Source organism: Leiobunum rupestre, chromosome 2, assembly GCF_980474605.1.
Source record: "Leiobunum rupestre chromosome 2, qqLeiRupe1.1.hap1, whole genome shotgun sequence".
NCBI lineage: Eukaryota > Metazoa > Arthropoda > Arachnida > Opiliones > Sclerosomatidae > Leiobunum > Leiobunum rupestre.
Genome location: NC_143385.1, coordinates 85,789,122 through 85,807,304, shown reverse-complemented (window position 1 = coordinate 85,807,304; position 18,183 = coordinate 85,789,122). Strand labels below are relative to the sequence as shown.

The 18,183-nt window shown below is 37.2% G+C and overlaps 1 protein-coding gene across 4 annotated transcripts in view; it reads left to right on the top strand.

The window, feature by feature from the left end:
- Pax (paxillin) overlaps positions 1-18,183 on the top strand; it is a 73,839-nt gene that overhangs the window by 53,514 nt on the left and 2,142 nt on the right. For 3 of the 4 annotated variants that reach the window (XM_090166575.1, XM_090166573.1, XM_090166576.1), the window contains exons 4-8: positions 1,954-2,095; positions 4,087-4,204; positions 13,382-13,585; positions 14,996-15,169; positions 17,629-17,859. In XM_090166575.1, coding sequence (XP_090022701.1) covers positions 1,954-2,095; positions 4,087-4,204; positions 13,382-13,585; positions 14,996-15,169; positions 17,629-17,859 — 869 coding nt within the window. Of the gene's footprint in view, positions 1-1,953; positions 2,096-4,086; positions 4,205-9,462; positions 9,636-13,381; positions 13,586-14,995; positions 15,170-17,628; positions 17,860-18,183 lie in introns of those variants that run through there. The other variant, XM_090166577.1, reaches the window with a different exon arrangement.

Genomic DNA, 18,183 nt, shown 5'->3' with positions numbered 1-18,183 from the left:
TGTGAAGTTTCTTTTCAATAGGTGGGGTAGTTTCTGAGAAACAGCGTTACAGACCTAACTCCATTTGAGTCGCTAGTGAAGGAGCTACGCTTTAACAATGAAATTGAATCTTCGGTAAATTTCCAAACACACTGTACATACAACTACAAAAACCACTTCATTACAACATGTTCTTACTCACCCTGTAAATAAATAACTACGAGTAATAGTTTAATCAACCAGTACACTAACTTAAAACAACATAATAATGTACGAAAAAACTACTTATAACAAAGCGCACTCTAAACCACTCATTTATTACTATATGGATGTTATACTTTTTTGTTACTTTTGGCCATACGAAGTTTTCCGAAAAATAGTGACACACTTATTTGTTACTTTTGGTCATACGTTGAAAGTGTCACGCTTATATGTTAGTACATGTACATGAAGACAATACAAAGAAATCCATATAGGATTGTGTGTAAAACCTGTTCTAAGGGGAACGATCTCCTAGCTATTGAAACGAATCTATTCTATTGTGTAGTTTACAAGCCTTCCTCCAGAGGGCGAAAGAGCATTCGTTCTTATTTGAACGAAATAAAATATATTGAACACACCGTTCTCTGTTACATACCTTTAGAACGCTATCGTTCATTTTTGAACAGACTGTTCTAAGTTGAACGTCTTCTGAACGAATTTTTTTAACAGTGTAGTGCCTTATTTCTCACACTGTTTAGTTTTACTTCAAGGTTACTCCTGTGATACAAATATACTTATTTCTTGGAATAAATATTGAATATTATTTATACAAAAATAATAATTATATCAATAAGCTTTATATTGCTTTTAATAAGTGACAAAAACCTAAAAATTAATAAAAAATAAAAAATCGATTAAAATCAAAAAAATCAACAACCCTGCACATATGACTCGGTGTGAAGTCACTTTCCCTTCTTTAAAGTTTCTCGTTTATCGACAGGGCAGCTCTTTATGAGTAAAATGTGACCCACTTCTTTTAACTCGCTGCAATTTGTCTATCGCCAAATAAATGAATAATTCGAGAAATTAAGAACACTTAAATTCTTTTAAGTCAATAAATAAATTAACGAGCCTCTTCAGAATTCTTCCAACTTCTGAAACGAAAGTAGGCGATCGCCTCAACGACTGAGCTCTTCGAACTTTACCACAACAGCTTCACCTCAACTCTTTACCGGTGTAAAGACTACCATTTTCACCTCATTTCCCCTTAAAGCAAGTGTCGGCTCTAGGTGAAGTAGCTCTTTTTTCAACAGATGTCGCTAGCGTCCAAATCAAAACAAGATGCTGAAGCTACATTTTGACCCAAAAGGCGGGACATAAAAGTACGCTTCGCGTTGATTGGCTCGTTTGTAAATTTGTCAATAACTTCATTTATAGTAATTGTTTACAATATATTTTATATGGGATATATAATTTAGGTTAAAGTTCACTAAGTAAAGTAAAAGTGGTCTAATTATAATACTCTATAAAGGCTCTCTGACGACGTTATTGTTTCGTTATTTTGAATTTTAGCTTCCGTTCCCATTAATAGATGGCTCCACGCTCTCCACGAAAGTCATTTTTTTAAAGATTCGGATAGATTCATGGCCATCTCTAATAACAGGGGCCTTTTAATAATACAGGTGGCAATGATAGAGCCGACAGTTGCTTTAAATCTTTCCCGGTGTAAAGACTACAAGTTTCACCTCATTTCACCTTAAATCTTTGCCGGTGGAAATAGAAATAACGCACATTCAAATGAATATTTTTACATTAAATTTGTTATTTTAACTTGAGCAGAAATGCCACAAACGTTTGCCCTATTAAAAACCAGCCCTTTAAGGCTTGCCTAGTTAGGAGGCGTTAATTTGGTGTCGCAAGCGCTTTTAAAACTTCGTAATTTTCTTAATAAGTCGTTTTCCTTAATAATTTAATTTGTTTTCTTCTTCGTAGGTCCCTCTATGAATGGACCGAACAGCGGGTACGGCGGGACTCGCGACGGCAACGTGTCTCCGAGAAGCCCTTCCTTGGGACACCCGACGATCGAAACTCTCTTAGATGAATTACAGAGCGCCGTTCCTCCACGCATTGGAAGGTATTGTTCTTTTCGTTTTATCATACGAAACTGCTTGGTTTTGCGCTTGTTGTGGCCTATTTCCAGGGGATATTGGTCCACACTTTGAAGCTCTCTGGCGCTCTTAAAGGCCTAGGTTTTTTTCTGCCTGTCCCCCTTTAAATTAACTTACAATGAGACGACCCGAGGTGATAATCACCGATTTTGTTCAAACTCGGGTATAGTGTACACCTCCTTGTAACTTGAAAAACCTGCAAGGGAAAAGTTGCGACGGGCTTTCGTATTGCCATTGCAACCGAAAACGTTTTTGACAACATGATTTGGGATGCTTCCATTGAAAATAACATGGGAATCCGAAGGATTTTAAAAATGAAAAATTTTGAAAATTTCAAAACCGTTAAAAATACATTTAAATTGATTTTACAAATTAAATTTAATCAAGTTTAAATGCAATTTGGTCAATTGGGGGACCCTTAAAATCCTTCAGATTCCCATGTTATTTTCAATGGAAATAATTCCAAATCATGTTGTCAAAAACGTTTTCGGTTGCCATGGCAAAACGAAAGCCCGTCGCAACTTTTCCCTTGCAGGTTTTTCAAGTTACACGGAGGTGTACATTACACCCGACTTTGAACAAAATCGGTGATTATCACCTCGGGTCGTCTCCTTGTTAGTGGAGCACAAATACCCTGGTGGTAGGCCAACCGCTGAACATGTTGGCCTAATTTAAAGGGGGACAGGCAGAAGAAAACCTAGGCCTTTAACTCATCGTTGGAAAATGGGGAAAAAACAGGCATACTTCTCAACTCACCCCCTACAACTCCTTCAAAATTTTGCATAACATTTTGAAACACCCTGTAGAAAAGCCTGTTAAGTATAGAAGGATCAATGTTGCATCGACCAAAAATATCAAATTCCCAATAGCCCAATATTCATTTGCCCATTTTAGTCATTTTTGGCGATTTTCAACTTTAATTCTACATCCTTTTTTTAAATTAAAGACCGACTTGGTTGAAATTATAATTTTAGTTAGTACTAATAATTTCTGAACTACGTTTTCTGTTTCATTAAGTAATTTTAATTTTAAGTGAGATTTCTGGTCAATTCGCGAGACCCCACAATAGGAACTTCACTAAAATTTAGGGTAAAAAGTACAAAATTTCCGAAGATGGTCAGGGAAAACCTGGAAAAGTCTTTGAATTTTAAAAATTAGTCCTAACATCAGGGAAATGTCACCGAATTTAATTTCGGTTGCAACTAGGAAACCTTTACTTAAATGTAGGGTAAAAAGGACAAATCTTGGCCCAAAATCTCTGGAGATGGTCAAGGAAAATCTGAAAATGTCAGGGAATTTGAATCTGTTAAAACAATGGTAGAGCCCCTGGGCTTAAATCTACTCTGCCTATGGTTTAATCTGCCACTGCCATATTGTTCTTTTAATCTCTCTAAACTAAGACTCAAAGCTTCAAACCGATAAGAATCCGCGCCACAATATCAAGGCCCCCAGAGGTCCTATAAAATCCTATATTTTCAAAAATGTCCTATAGCATCCTATATTTTTAGCAAAATCCCCCAAAAGTCCTATAAAATCCTATAATTTTGATATTTTGCCCATTTTAAATCCCGCCACTCAATTAAATTGCTAGATTTAGTTATAGGACAAATTCCTAAACCGAGTCATTCTAGTCTATACTTTTGTTATTGTTAACATACTAGTATATTTTTGTGATAAAATGATTAAATTGTTTGTATTTTTTAAGTGAAAACCGAAGATTTATTTCTCTAAATATAGATTTTGTTTTTAAATGCATAAAGTTAGTAAATTAAATAGCATATATAGTCCTATAAAATCCTATAATTTTGTAAAAATAGCCCTATAAAGTCCTATATGTTTAGAAATATAATCCTATTTTTCCTATAAAAAATTGAAGATTTGAGTGGGGGCCCTGCAATATTATCTGAAAGATCTATTAAGCAGATTAAATGAACGAGTTCCTTTGGCCTATTTGCAGTCCCAGTAGCAGGATGTATTCCGTGACCACCGAGAGGAGGACAGTGGCCCCGCAAACGGCAGCTTCGTCCGCCACGAAAGAATTGGATGACCTCATGGCTTCCTTGTCGGATTTCAAGGTATTTGACATTCTCACTCTATTAATGCCAACAAGAATGGATTTATTTATACTTAGGAATCAAGGTTTTCGCCCGTTCTGGAATTTCTAAGAAGAGTTAACATATGACGTCATTTTACTCCGACTCTGTGGTGGTGAATAGTGGGGGTTAAAAAAGGTTTTCCCAAAATAGCTGCTTGTGGCTATTATAGCAGATAAATTCTGGATAAACAGTCTACTCTCGCTTTTGGGGACGAATAGAAGGAACGGCTCGTGGCCCTAATACTCTGCAACGCGCGAATAGTTTATGGGCCAACCCTGGCTGATTTAAAGCAAGTGGCGGCTCGACGTGAAGTAACTCGTTTTTTCAACAGATGTCGCTAGCGTTGAAATCAAAAAGGCGGTAACTAAAGGTACCCCTCGTTTGTAATTTGTCAATAACATGCATTACAGCAATATGCGAAACTATAAAGTCCTTGGGGGTTGAAAAGATTGTAGTCATGTGACTTTATGGAGAACTGCAGCGCCATCTATCCTAAGAAATGCGAACTATTATTCGTTTTATTTTGCTAAAGGCGGTTTAAATTTTAATAAATTCATCTAAATTATCAAATTATTATTATTATTATTATATAAAACCAGTGTTCCGAAGTGGTAAATGTCAGGTGTCAAATAATGTGGCAAAAAGTGGTAAATACCGACATGGCGAATATGCCAAAAAGTGGGAAATAATAAATTTTAATAAAAATAAAAAAACATACGAAAGGAAAAATATATTTGTGCTATTTTAGACAAATATACTGTATTAGTTGTCAGGTTTTGGGCTAGATACTCAATTATAGCCCAATCTAGTAATTTCTTTTGGCTATTTTTCAACGATTTTTCCTGAGTTTGAATTCGTCTGCTATATATCTTTAAGGTGTTTTTAATGGTTCTTTTGTGAGAAACTGAAACATTATCTCACATGTAAGTGATGCTACATCTCTGAAAGATATTATTTACATCATTTAAATGCATTTATTGATTATTAGTCACTATTTGCCACTTTTGGCCATATTTGCCACTTTATGCCACTGACATGGACTTTATTCTAAAAATGTGACATTTAGGTAACACTGTATAAAACATCTTGTAATAGAAAGGTGGAAGTTAATTAGCTGTCTGCAGTATCTGGACGGAATATTTTTTTCTTTACTGTCGCACGGCCAACTATGGACACGAGTTACCGAATCGAAGTTGGCTGTGATATGGTAGTCACGTGATTTTGTTTTCCCATTTTAACAAGTTGGTTAAGACCAAATTTACTTCATAGTTTCGCCTATTATAAACAATATTTTTACACGAGATATATAATTAAGTTTAAAGTCCACTAAATAGAGTATAAGTTGTCTAACCATAATACACTATAATGGCTCTCTGACGACGTTATCATTCGGCTATTTGGAATTTTAGGTTCCTTGCCATAAATAGATGGCTCCACGCTCTCCACGAAAGTCATTTTTTTCGAAGAATCGGATAGATTCATGGCCATCTATAAATACAGGGGCCTTTTCATAATACAGGTGGCAATGATAGAGCCGCCACTTGCTTTTAATCAATTTTTTTTAAATCAAGTGATTTTTTTAAAGAAATCATTCATTTAAATTATTTCAATGGAGGAATAAAAATAGGTAAACTAAAATATTAAATAATAATTAAATTTAATTAAGATTTTAATTCAAGATTAGCTAACTGATAAAAGTACAATATCCGTTAATTATACAGCGAAAGAGCCATTACCAGCGGTTCCCAAAAGGTGTTCCGCGTTACCCTGGGGCTCCGCGGAAGGGTCGCAGGGGTTCCGAGAATTCGCAGCGCGGCCATCTTTGTTTGTGTCAAGAGTCGTTTAATATAAGTTTAAAAAAGAGTTGGGTTTCCGATAGAATTAGGTGGATAATTTAGGGTTCCATAGCAAAAAAAATTGGGAACCGCTGTTATATACAATGGGGGTGTTAACTAATGATGTTCCCGCTAGGTTCGTGACCGAGCTAGAGGTCCTCTAAGCGGACGACGCGTTCTTTTATATGCCGAAATTATCCGTCGTCTGCTTAGAGGACCGCTAGCTCGGTCACGAACCTAGCGGGAACATCATTAGTTAGCATCCCCATTAATGGCTCTTTTTGATTTCGACGCTAGCGACATCTATTGAGAAAAGAGCTACTTCACGTCGACCGCCACTTGCTTTAAATTAAGAGAACCATCAATAAATGCTGGCAATTTCGGGCATACGTAAGTCCAAACAGAAATGGTCAGCAGTGGTGGTGTAAAACCATGTTAAGGCGTCACCGTGGTGACAGTCGGAAAGTTGAGGCTAACAGAAAGGGGTAAACACCGGATCTTTTTTCCACGCGTGAGGTTGCGAGCAGTGGTGTTAGTGGCTTGGACGTCAGCACGCGTTAGAATTGTTTTACCAAACGAAGCCTTATCGTTTCTCCGTCGCCCGCCCTGCTGAATCCCAAGTTGTATACGTTCGTCCAGTTAATGAAACGGCGTCCTGGTTCACGGGAATAGCCGCATAAAATAGCGAATCAAATCGAGCATTTCCGACGGCTTTCCCCTTTTTCTGGTATTTTGGAATCGTGTTTATGTAAGGAGCTTTGAGAATGTTTACAGCTTGGATTAATAATAGAAGCTAACGCTTCCTGGATATGACACTTACTCAAAAACGCGGCTCACAAAAGCCAATGGGCGACCCTAGCGCGCCTAGTGGGAATTTTAAAAAGCACAACGGACAAACAAGGAGCACGTGCATACGCGAACAAACACGTTTTGAGAAAGGCTTAGGAAAAGGTAATAGTTTTACGTTTTCCATAGAAGCACGGTCAGCGTATCTAGAATCACTTTTACATTTAACAAAAAAAATTGATTGAATAACCAATAAAACCTTAATTTTTGCTTTCATTTTCAAAAACTAAGAGCAAGGGATTTCAAACCCTTGGCTTTTCAAACTACAAATCGCTTGCTTACAATATTAGCTCCTGATTTGCTAAAGACTCGCGCATGCGTCGCGAAAACCGGAAAGGTAACATTTTAAAGGAAGTCGTCCAAACCCCCCTTTTTTCGTCCCCTTCTTTCAATGGCTTATGTGAGCCAAACCAAAATCCTCTACCAAAGGCTAGAGTGTCATATCCAGGACGCGTTAGCTTCTATTATTAATCCAAGTTTACAGCAATTGCGGGGATCGTCTTCGGTTCTTCTAAAACGTGCACACGCTTATTTCCATCCATCTACCGGCGACGAAATGCGTAACTCACTCTCAGGGTTGCCACAGTTTTCAGATTCATATTCCCTGACTTTTCCAGGTTTTCATGACTTTTTTGTGACAAAACTTTGTATTATGTAAATGTTTCCTATTTGCAACCGAAATTAAATTCCCTGTCATTTCGCTGATTTTTAGATAATTGTTTTTAAATTCCCTGACATTTCCCTGATTTTTAGACTAATTTTAAAATTCCCTGACTTTCCGTGATTTTTGGACTAATTTTAAAATTCCCTGACATTTCCCTGATTTTTAGACAATTTTTAAAATTCCTTGACAATTCCCTGACTTTTAGACAATTTTTAAAATTCCCTGACAATTCCCTGCTTTTTAGACAATTTTTAAAATTCCCTGACATTTCCCTTAATTTTAGACTAATTTTAAAATTGCTTAACATTTCCCTTAATTTTGGGCTATGTATCTGAAGGTTATAAAGCTATTAGCTTACGCCTGGTTAATGCGTACTTAGGAAATTTGATTATGAAAAAACTGTGGTAACCCTGTGTTAGGCCTAACAGTTATTAATTGCGTCGGCGATCGCCATGTGCATTTTGAAAAATGAAAACCACCACTTCAGAAATAAATTGCGTTTATAATGTGAATGTCGAACGTAGTTGACTTGGGTATGGATTGTAGTTGGCTTATTTGGCGAGCCTGGTGTATCTAGTAACCGACCAACCTCGATTATTTCAATTAGTTTTCCTCTTTTCGTCATGTAGAGGCGGAAGTAATTTGATTGAAGCTCCTATTTCCCAATAGTGGCGGCAACAGGATTTCAAGAGATTTGGCCTAATATTGTTTCTCAAAAGTGGGCCCTGTTTTAGACATTGAAAATTTTACAGAAGATAATTGACCTGGCTTGGGGAACCACAAATTAACTTAAAGTGGAACTTTCGAATCCCTTAAAATTATTTGTGGGCCCCCAAGAAAAAACTTGAAGTAGGTTATAGAAGTAATGAATGAATAGTTTAATTGATTTTCGTACACTACGCACCCTTTTAAATCAAGGCGGCTCCGCTGTGGAGAGCACAATTAGTAGTCAGAAATATACAAGATATTATTACACATAAATAAGAATATATATAGATGTGTATATATCCCCGGATCCCGGCGGAAAACGGCCCACGATCATTATTTTTAGGGCCCCGGTCTTCACCAGCAACCCGCAACCTTCCTTGGAACTTTCAATTCTAAAGAAGGCCGTGGTGACCGCATTTGCTTTTCCCGGAGCCCGTCACTGTTGCCGCATATTCTTAAGTACCTGAACGCGTTCGTGGGTGTAGCCATTTACGTTAAATCTCCAACACTATTTACAAATAAGACGTCTGCCTTTCAAGCTGGAGTTTGTTCTTCTGTTCCGATTGACACGCGCTTAGCGATCGCAACTGATACAATGCCCGGCTTAATTACCGCACGCCGTTAATACACCGACGAGATTACGGCTAATAATTTGTTTTGAAAGTAGATATTATATTTATCCCTCGCGACCGAGATGGCTACATTTAATTTGATAGAGTGGCGAGCAGCTGCCACTTCTGCTAAAATTCGGCTTCGTTAAATTTAAAAGGCGGTTTGGGTAGAGAAAAAAATATAAATCTCCACTTTTAGAAACCGTTGAACTAAATAGGCGCTTCTTCCGTGGAAAGGTTTTGTAGGCCATCATATATTTTTGAGGGAGCGCGTCTATTTTTGGTTGCGGAGGCAGAGTGCCAATCAAGACGACCCTTTTTTGCCATCTTGGTGAAAGTGACTAGCGAGATGGGGGTGTGTAGAAGAAGGCAATAGTTAGCTCGCACATGGGTGCGCGCTGAGACTTCTCGAAGTGTTAGTAGCTGAAAAACTCTGAGAAAAAAAGTTACTCCCTCTCAAAAAAAATCGAAGAAGGAAATTTGAGGAAAAAAGTTTGGAGGAAAAACCCCTAATCCCACCACATGGTTTTGGCAAACTTAAATAGCATCACTTCGTTTTCCAATGCTTACGCGGTAACATATTCATAAAGCGGCATCGGACTATATTTCATACTCTCCAAAACTTCGTTACTTCCATTTGTGTAAACTCTTCTCTCCACTCTCTATCTCTCTTCTCTAATAGACAAATAATTGTGCTATATTTGGATATAATACACGTTGTATTTATTTGTTACATTTATCTTCAGGTACAGTGATAAGAATTTAAAATTTATTTATTGGTCCTTTGCTCTTTCACTAATCCCGTAATGTGTACGTTGTTGAAATGTCTTAAATGCTATTTTTCGCGGGCTAATTGTGTTTTCCCTTTATCAGCTGGAGATCAAATCGGAAAACTTTGCTTTGGTATTTTAATGGTCTTATCAGCTATCTTAACACTCGATACCATAATTTATCCTGCTAATTGCTTGACAATGTGTACGTGGCGTCCGTGTTATGTTTTCATTCAGCGCGTTACTCACCGTAAATGTTTCTGAATCAACTTGATTCAGAATGATTTGAATGTGTACCTTGTTAATCGTAAGATTTCTACCGAATATTTCGTGACGTCCGTGTAGTTTTGGAATGGGTGAATTTGTATGCCGAATGTAAACATTATTCACCGTGAAATTTCCCTCGATTTGAAAAATTGTTTGGATTATCATTGAAGCAAGCATTCTTTAGTAAATTGTTTATGTATTCGAACGCGTTGATTCAGTAGCCACGGACGAAATATTGCGCGTTTAATAAGTTTACATTCAGAACTTAAGAACACCTTGATTCAGTTGGTTTGATTTTGTGGTGTAGTTTTGTGTTGAATTATTTACTTCTAATTGATAAGACTTAATTAGTATTTATTAATAAATAATCAACTTAAGAAATGTAACGACTCCAAGGGAATTTCTAAACCTTTTCTCGAATCAGCTACCGTTAATTATTTTACGCGAGTTACCACCCAATCTTTTTTGAGATTCAGGGCAGTTTTATTTTTCACCTGGCTGTTCCACGATGTAGATAGCTTTAAATTAATTAGAGGTGGAGAGGATTTAGTCATCAGGCGCTATTTTACGGTTCGTTCCGTGCAGTTGTTTTTGTACCTTTTGTTAGTTTTCCGTTGTTTCATTTGAAATTTGGCTGAAGTCCGATCTCTTTCTTGAACCCGTTGAATGAAGTGCACGCCGTGTTACTTTCTTTCAACTTCTTTTCCAGAACTTCATTCCACTTCTGTCACTCGACTGCGCTCGTTTATACTAAATACTGAAATAAATTTAAAAGCTAAACCCACCATTTTCCCATGAAAGTCCTCATTACCGTTAATATCGTTCGCGTGTTAAACACCTTAAGTTTAATGATCTTAGATGACAGACAATTGCGTATACTGTTAAATTTTTTGATCCCATTTTGCTTAATTAGAGATTACAATAAGTTTCTAGCCACGCACTTAAGTTTCTCGATTTTTAACTTTTAAAATTAAATTTTGTTTGAATTACCATGTGAAATTTCGTTAATTTAACTTAACAATATGTTCAAAATGAGAGCTTTCGTGAAATTTACCTGTTTTACGCGTTCTTCCCACACGTAATCAATTTACACTCTGTAATATCTACAGAAATTTGCATATCCAAGCATGAAGGTGTACAACTCATGCATACTCATGGAAATTCGCATAAGAAAATCATTTGAAATCGCTGAAAAATCATGAAACTTTAATAAAAAACTAGAAAACCGGAGACATCAATGATAATCACCTAGAATTAGGGATACATTAATGGAGATCAACGGAGAATCGTTAGATATAAATGGAAATCAACGGATAATCATTAGACATAAACGAAGGGCAAGACACTCTGCGAACTCGGTGTACACTGTCGTACCTTTGACAGTGCTAAATGGAACTCGCGAACTCTTGAAAATATGTACCTTTAATAGTGCTAAATGCACGAACTCGGTGTACAGATAATCTGAGACTCGGATATAAATGGAAATATACGGAGAATTGTTAGACATAAATGGAAATATACGGAGAATTGTTAGACATAAATGGAAATCAATGGAGAATTGTTAGACATAAATGGAAATCAACGGAGAATTGTTAGACATAAATGGAAATCAATGGAGAATTTTTAGACATAAATGGAAATCAATGGAGAATTGTTAGACATAAATGAAAATCTACGGAGAATTGTTAGACATAAATGGAAATCAACGGAGAATCGTTAAACCACAATGAAAATTGCAAAATGTCCCAGAAAGCAGCAATCAAGTGTTCAAAAACCTTTTCAAATGACTACCAACCATCGGTCTACATCTATACTTGCTCGGGGACTTGGCGACCGTCAATTTTTCAAAAACAGAAGTGGTCTAGCGTTACGCGCGAAGCTAGCCTTTTAGGCACTTTAGAGCATTTTATCTGTCATCTTAGATACGAAGTAAGATTTAGTTATCGAAGAAGCCAGAAGCCCAAATTGGCCGCTGTCCAAAGTGATCTAACTTTCAGACCTCGGTGAAGACGCTCTTAGATAATGTTGTTTGCTTGTCAGAAATAGCAAATAGGGAAATGCAAACCAAGCGTAGCCTTTCTTAGAAATGGCTTTAACGTATCATGCATGTTCCGCCTCGATGGACGTTTTCCGACAGCAACCCAGTTTCCACTGATATTTCTCGACATTCGCATCTTGACATTGAGAAATTTGAGACTCACATGACTTTTAACTACATTTCATTGGGGTGCTTATTCAACCACGAAATGAGTGTAGCTGCCAGAGCTTTCTCGTATACTAAGGTGTCACTCCTTGTTGGGCTTCTGCTGTAGCATTAACCATTCGACGGTATAATGTCTTTTTATACTACCACTAAGAAATTCCCTTGGGGGTAAATAATCGAATTCCTATTGGCTGCTTCGATCGTGACGTTTTTCATAGTTAACCTACACAAAAACACCCGTCTTGCAAATGTTTTAAAACCATTAGCTTATCCGAAATAAAATTATTTTTAATTCCTAAGCCAATTTTAGTACGTTAGTAGTTTTGTTTAACACGCTAAGTAACTGTATGTAGGTATAAAAACGTTTACTAAATTACTTAAACGTTTTAAGTCGTTTTACACGTAACCTTATTTTCTACATTTTGCGAATAACATTAGTCACGTCGTGATTTCATTTTTCGGTGATTTCCATTAAGATTCGTTAGTGAATACCCGTTATTATAAACGATTTGTATATCCTGGTAGTTGAAGCTTGTATGGGAATTACAAATGGTATCCCACGATGTTCATGGATACTACTATTCTCTACCACTCTCCCCCTATTTGGCTTCCCGTTGATAAGCAACGCGTTTTGAAATTTCTAATGTTTAGACTTAGTTTATCTTTTCAGTGTAATAGTCGCGAGCCAGATTTCCCGCACGGTACTGACGAGTCCCAAATAGGACGAAACCGGTCTACTGTTGAAATTTCAGGCTATTTTGTTTAATTTAATTTAGTTTTTCACTCGAAGATCTATCTATTTCGCGTCTTAATGTTTGCTCGAACACCTATCGGTACGAGCTATTTGTAAGTTTTTAAATTTCTTCAAATTTGTTTAGGGTTTAGCTTTTTTTATCCCTTTTCATAATGGACTTATCTACTTTTTCGCTAATTTTATAATGGACCCCAATTTATTAGAGCTATAAATTGAAATTTTGAGGACCATTAACACCATATTTTTCTAGCTTTATGAAATACAAAAAGGTTCCCAGAATCGTTCTACGGCGCCCTAAAAAAATAAAACCGGGGCCCCAAGGTACTTGGACTACCTCACCTACAGTGATACCCGAACATATTTCACGTTTTTCCAAAATAGTTTTGAACCATTTTTGGCCAGTAGAATTAATTTGAAATTGAATCTGAAGTGTGGATATTTCTTTTGAGTGTTTTTTGGTCTTTTGCGAGCGAGGTATTTATGAGAGTGTATTTTCAGCTGAACGCTTCTTCGCCTCAACGAGCGGATTCCGACCCGGCCTACGCCAAACCGCAAAAGGCGAAGACATCCCGAGGAGGTGGCACAGGCGGGAACCAACTCGAGTCGATGTTAGGAACTCTCCAATCGGACATGAGTAAGCAAGGGGTTAACACCACTGCCAAAGGACACTGCGCCGCTTGCACTAAGCCCATTGTTGGACAGGTACGACACTTTCTTTATTTCGTATGTTTCTATCCCTTTTCGCGCTAAATGTGCCGCAATCTCCGTCTCGATCTTTGTTTAAACCAATGAGGAAATAGAGATCCAAATCCGCCTTCCAGGACCTACCGTTTCGCGGGACAGTATTTGTTGAGTTGGAGAGTTAGGCCTAGTAAATGAACTTAATCAAATCGTGTTGGCGCTATCTATCGTGTAATTGGAAAACTAAACCTTAATATATTTTGCAAAAGTGTCTGCTTATAGAAACAGATGGCGCCAACACGATTGGATAAAGTTGAAACTTAAGCCTAATTCTACTACTCAAATAAAACGTGTCCCGCGAATTCCAGATTTGTTTGGATCTCTAGTTCATATTCTACCTCATTGGTTTAAACGCAGTGGCAGCGGGGGGAAAATATTTTGTGAATCCAAACACACTAATCATTTCGTTTTTGTTTGTTTTTCTAAATTTGTTAGTAATTTGCACCTTAATAGAGTAGTGTTTAGAAAATAGCGAATCTAATTCGGTATTTAATTAAATTAAATAAGTTGCTTAATTTTTATAATCATAAGAATATATTAATATATTATGTCAAAAGTAAATGAACCGAAGTTATCAGACTGCTTTACTCCCCAAGTTGGAGGCGTTTTCCTTATGAAGTTACATTTTGAATTTTGCGCGCTCCTAGGCCGAAAAAAGTTTTGGTTTTAATTAAACCATTTTTTATACATAGAAATAGCTATACCCACAATTCCCAAGTTAAATTTATCGCGTCAAAAGACGGGGATGGAAATTAGCTTTTATTTGACTCGATTTTCTCATCATTTTCATCCGGAAAACGCCCTCCGATTCTGAGCGCTATTTTGATAACTGCGGTTCATTTACTTCTGATTATGTATAATATAATTATTATTTCTGTGATTTTCGACATTTTTGGACGGGCAATTTTAGGGAGTACAAATACATCACCCCCGCCTGAAATCTAGACGGGTACAATGTACCCCTGTACCCCATTAATTAATTAGTTAATTGAAAGTTTTGATAATTTTTTTAACGTTGCAATAACTTTTGTACTGAAATATAAGTTGATTTTTATTAACTTCTGATAAAAGTAAAATATCAAGTTCAAAATTGTCTAATTTTGTCTTTCAAATGTCAGTGAAAACTCTTCAAATGGTCAGGGAATAGTCGGGGAATTTGAATCTGAAAATATTGTGGCATCCCTGATAAACTTCTGTTATATCTTTGAATTTCGCGAAACCTTCGGCTCGATAGGGATTCAACAAACTGCACTATGTGCTTGGAGTCTACGAGTGAAGAACAATTAGTTTACTAAATAATTAGTATCATTAGTTTGTATCTGTAGTATTTGTTGTTAAGATTTGTAATTTATGTTTACCTTTTTCAACAAGGTTGTGACTGCTTTGGGGAAAACGTGGCATCCTGAGCATTTTACTTGCGCTCATTGTAACTTGGAATTGGGAACGAAGAATTTCTTCGAAAGAGATGGCGAACCTTATTGCGAGACTGACTATCATAATATCTTTTCTCCAAGATGTGCCTACTGTAACGGACCTATCTTAGATGTAAGTGTTTCAATTAGAGAAGTATTTAACGCGTGCTTACCAAAAAGCACGAATTTTCCCGAGCACGTTTCTAGAAATTGATAAAATGAACCTATTCATTTTACATATTCAAGTAGCGTCCAACTCGATGAGTTTATTAGCTGTTGAAATTTCGTCTAGTAAGCAGACGACTTGCCTATAGAAGATTTGTACAGAAGAAGGAAGATTTAAAATTGAAAACTTTCCGTTTAAAATGTCCCATAGTCGATAATTCAACATAACGGTCCAGGGTTCGTACAGAACCTGGATAAGTCGGGGGTTTGTAAAATGGAGGAAAAATGTCAGGGATAAGTCAGCGATTTTAGTTAGTCAACCAAACTAAACATAAACAAATAATTTTTATCTAAAATAGTAAAGAAAAATGTCCAAAATATAACCAAAAAGGTCAGGAATATTGTCAAAAATTGGTCAGGGATAACCTGGAAAAGTCGCTGATTTTAGATCAGAAATTTTCGTACAAACCCTGCGGCGAGGGGCTGACCACTATCCATAATCGGTGTACAAGCCTGTAGCTTTGACTGTACTAAAGTGATTACGTAATCGATTACAGCTTTAGCACTACCAAAGGCTGTATTCGCTGTAATCGGTGTACAGAATTTTAGGAAGTGGTAAGCCCCTCGCCCTGCGGTCGAAAAAGCCGTCGATCAGTTTAGAAAAATATTTCGGAGGCCAACTTTCGTTTTATCGACAAAATGTGAAGGAAGTAAATTAATGTTTTGCGGCGTAGTATCGTCGACTTTGACTTTTAAAGCAAGTGTCGGCTCGACGTGAAATAGCTATTTTTTCAATAGATGTCGCTAGCGTCGAAATCAAAAGGTGGTACTTATAGGTACCCCTCGCGTTGATTGGATCGTTTGTAAATTGGTCAATAAAATAAATTACAGCCATTATAAACAATAATTTTACACGGGATATATCATTTAGTTTAAAATCCACTAATCATTTGGCTATTTAAATTTCAGCTTCCTTTGCCGTAAATATATGGCACCACGCTTTCCGGTTAAGTCGCGTTTTTCGAAGAATCGGATAGGTTCATGGCCATCTCTAATAACAAGGGCCTTATAATAATACAGGTGGCAACGATAGAGCCGCCACTTGCTTTAAAACTAATGGCGGCTCTAGTGTAGTACCCGGAAGGTACGATAGGTAGGCTTTTCCAACCCAGTGTTACATCCGATTTCGTTGAGATTACCAAAGCTTACTAACGGGGACTAGAGTATCTAGAGTCGCTATTCAAATGCTAGTTTTTCGAATTTAACACGTTCAACGTCAAGATCTAGGCTTAGTGTCCAATTTTAAAAACTTATTTTCGATTGAACAAATATAAGTTAATTTTGTTTATCAACAGAGATTTGGTAGATTATGCTTTTTTTAAGTTACGTGTCGTTTTATTCGGTGGTTAAACTCATAAAAAACGCTGGAGCTTCTCGTGGCCAGAGTTGGGCAAAACTCGGAGTTAATTTATTAATTTACTTTTCTCACTCCACTCGCTATTCACTTTTTCTTTACTCACCGAGTGAGCTCGCCGGAAAAGTGTAAAGGTAGACTATTAAAAGAAGGTGGAAATTTAAATTTAATTTGATTACGTTACTGGAGAGCGTGGTGCCATCTATTAACGGTAAAGGTGGTTAAAATATACTCCGAATTAAAATTTCCCGCCTTAAATTTCAAGTTTCCCGCCAAGAATAAGAGTGGAATTGGTGACCTTGACTAAAGCCACGGTCACTTAAAACCGAGTTTAGGTCGGTTTGAATGCCAGTTTTGACCGCCGATTATAATTCTTGGTTCACAAGTGCGAACTCGCTTCATCGGTTCGCTTATAGCCAAGGCTTAACGCCATTTCAAATTATGGCCAAAATTTTGAAAATACTTAAATATATCCCAAAACTATTAGTTAATCATGTTTACTATACATACAGTAATATTATTTGACATTATTTATAATTTTATTCCCATTATTTTGGAAAATACGAGCAATTTTACTTCCCCAACTTGTCGTTTTGAAAGTGATTTTAAACGAACCGACTTAGACGAGTTGCTTCCCGAACCAACACGAAGCGATTTCTCACGTTGGTTTTAAAAACTTGTTATGTAATATGAAGCGATTTTAGGGGTAAGTGTGAACCTGGCTTAATCTTACTCTTTGAGGAGGAGTAAACTCGGCGAGAGTACCAAAGAGTGAAGATTTTTATATAGTTACAGTTTCACTCTTGAATGAGAGTGAATTTCTAAATATGACTAACGAATTTGCCCATGTCTCCTCGTGGCTCACGCAGCAGTTACGATAGGGGGCGATACTTAACAGCGTCTTTTTCGTGTACTATGGAAAAGCATCCAACAGAGTTTTGCTCTATAAAATATTTGTTTCGCGCCTACTGTAAATGTGATTTAATTAAACCTAAATGATGATATCGTTTCAGAAATGCGTAACTGCCTTAGACAAAACCTGGCACCCGGAACACTTTTTCTGCGCGCAATGCGGCCGACAATTCGGAGAAGAAGGTTTCCACGAAAAAGAGGGGAAACCTTACTGCAGGGAAGACTACTTTGATATGTTCGCCCCGAAATGCGGAGGCTGCAACCAGCCAATTACCGAGAACTACATTTCGGCACTTAATAGCCAGTGGCATCCGGATTGCTTCGTGTGCAGAGTAAGTTCTTTTGTTAACTGTATACAGTCAAATGTACATTTTTCGTTATCCATACGTTCTGAATGGGACCCGGGCCACCCCTCACATATAGGTGGTATTCACGAGAAGATGGCGGCCATTGCTCTAAAAAAGGGTGTGGAAGACAACAATAAAACCTTAAAAAGATAGTTATGGGGGAAAGGGGGATGACACTAGCCTTCCACTACAGTGATGATGACGTCACGAGAATACACCCTATAGAGTAGTATCGCTCTGTAGCTTTGAGCTATGGCCGCCATTTTTTGGGCAGTTTTTTATCTATAGGAAAAGCGACTTCTTACCCCA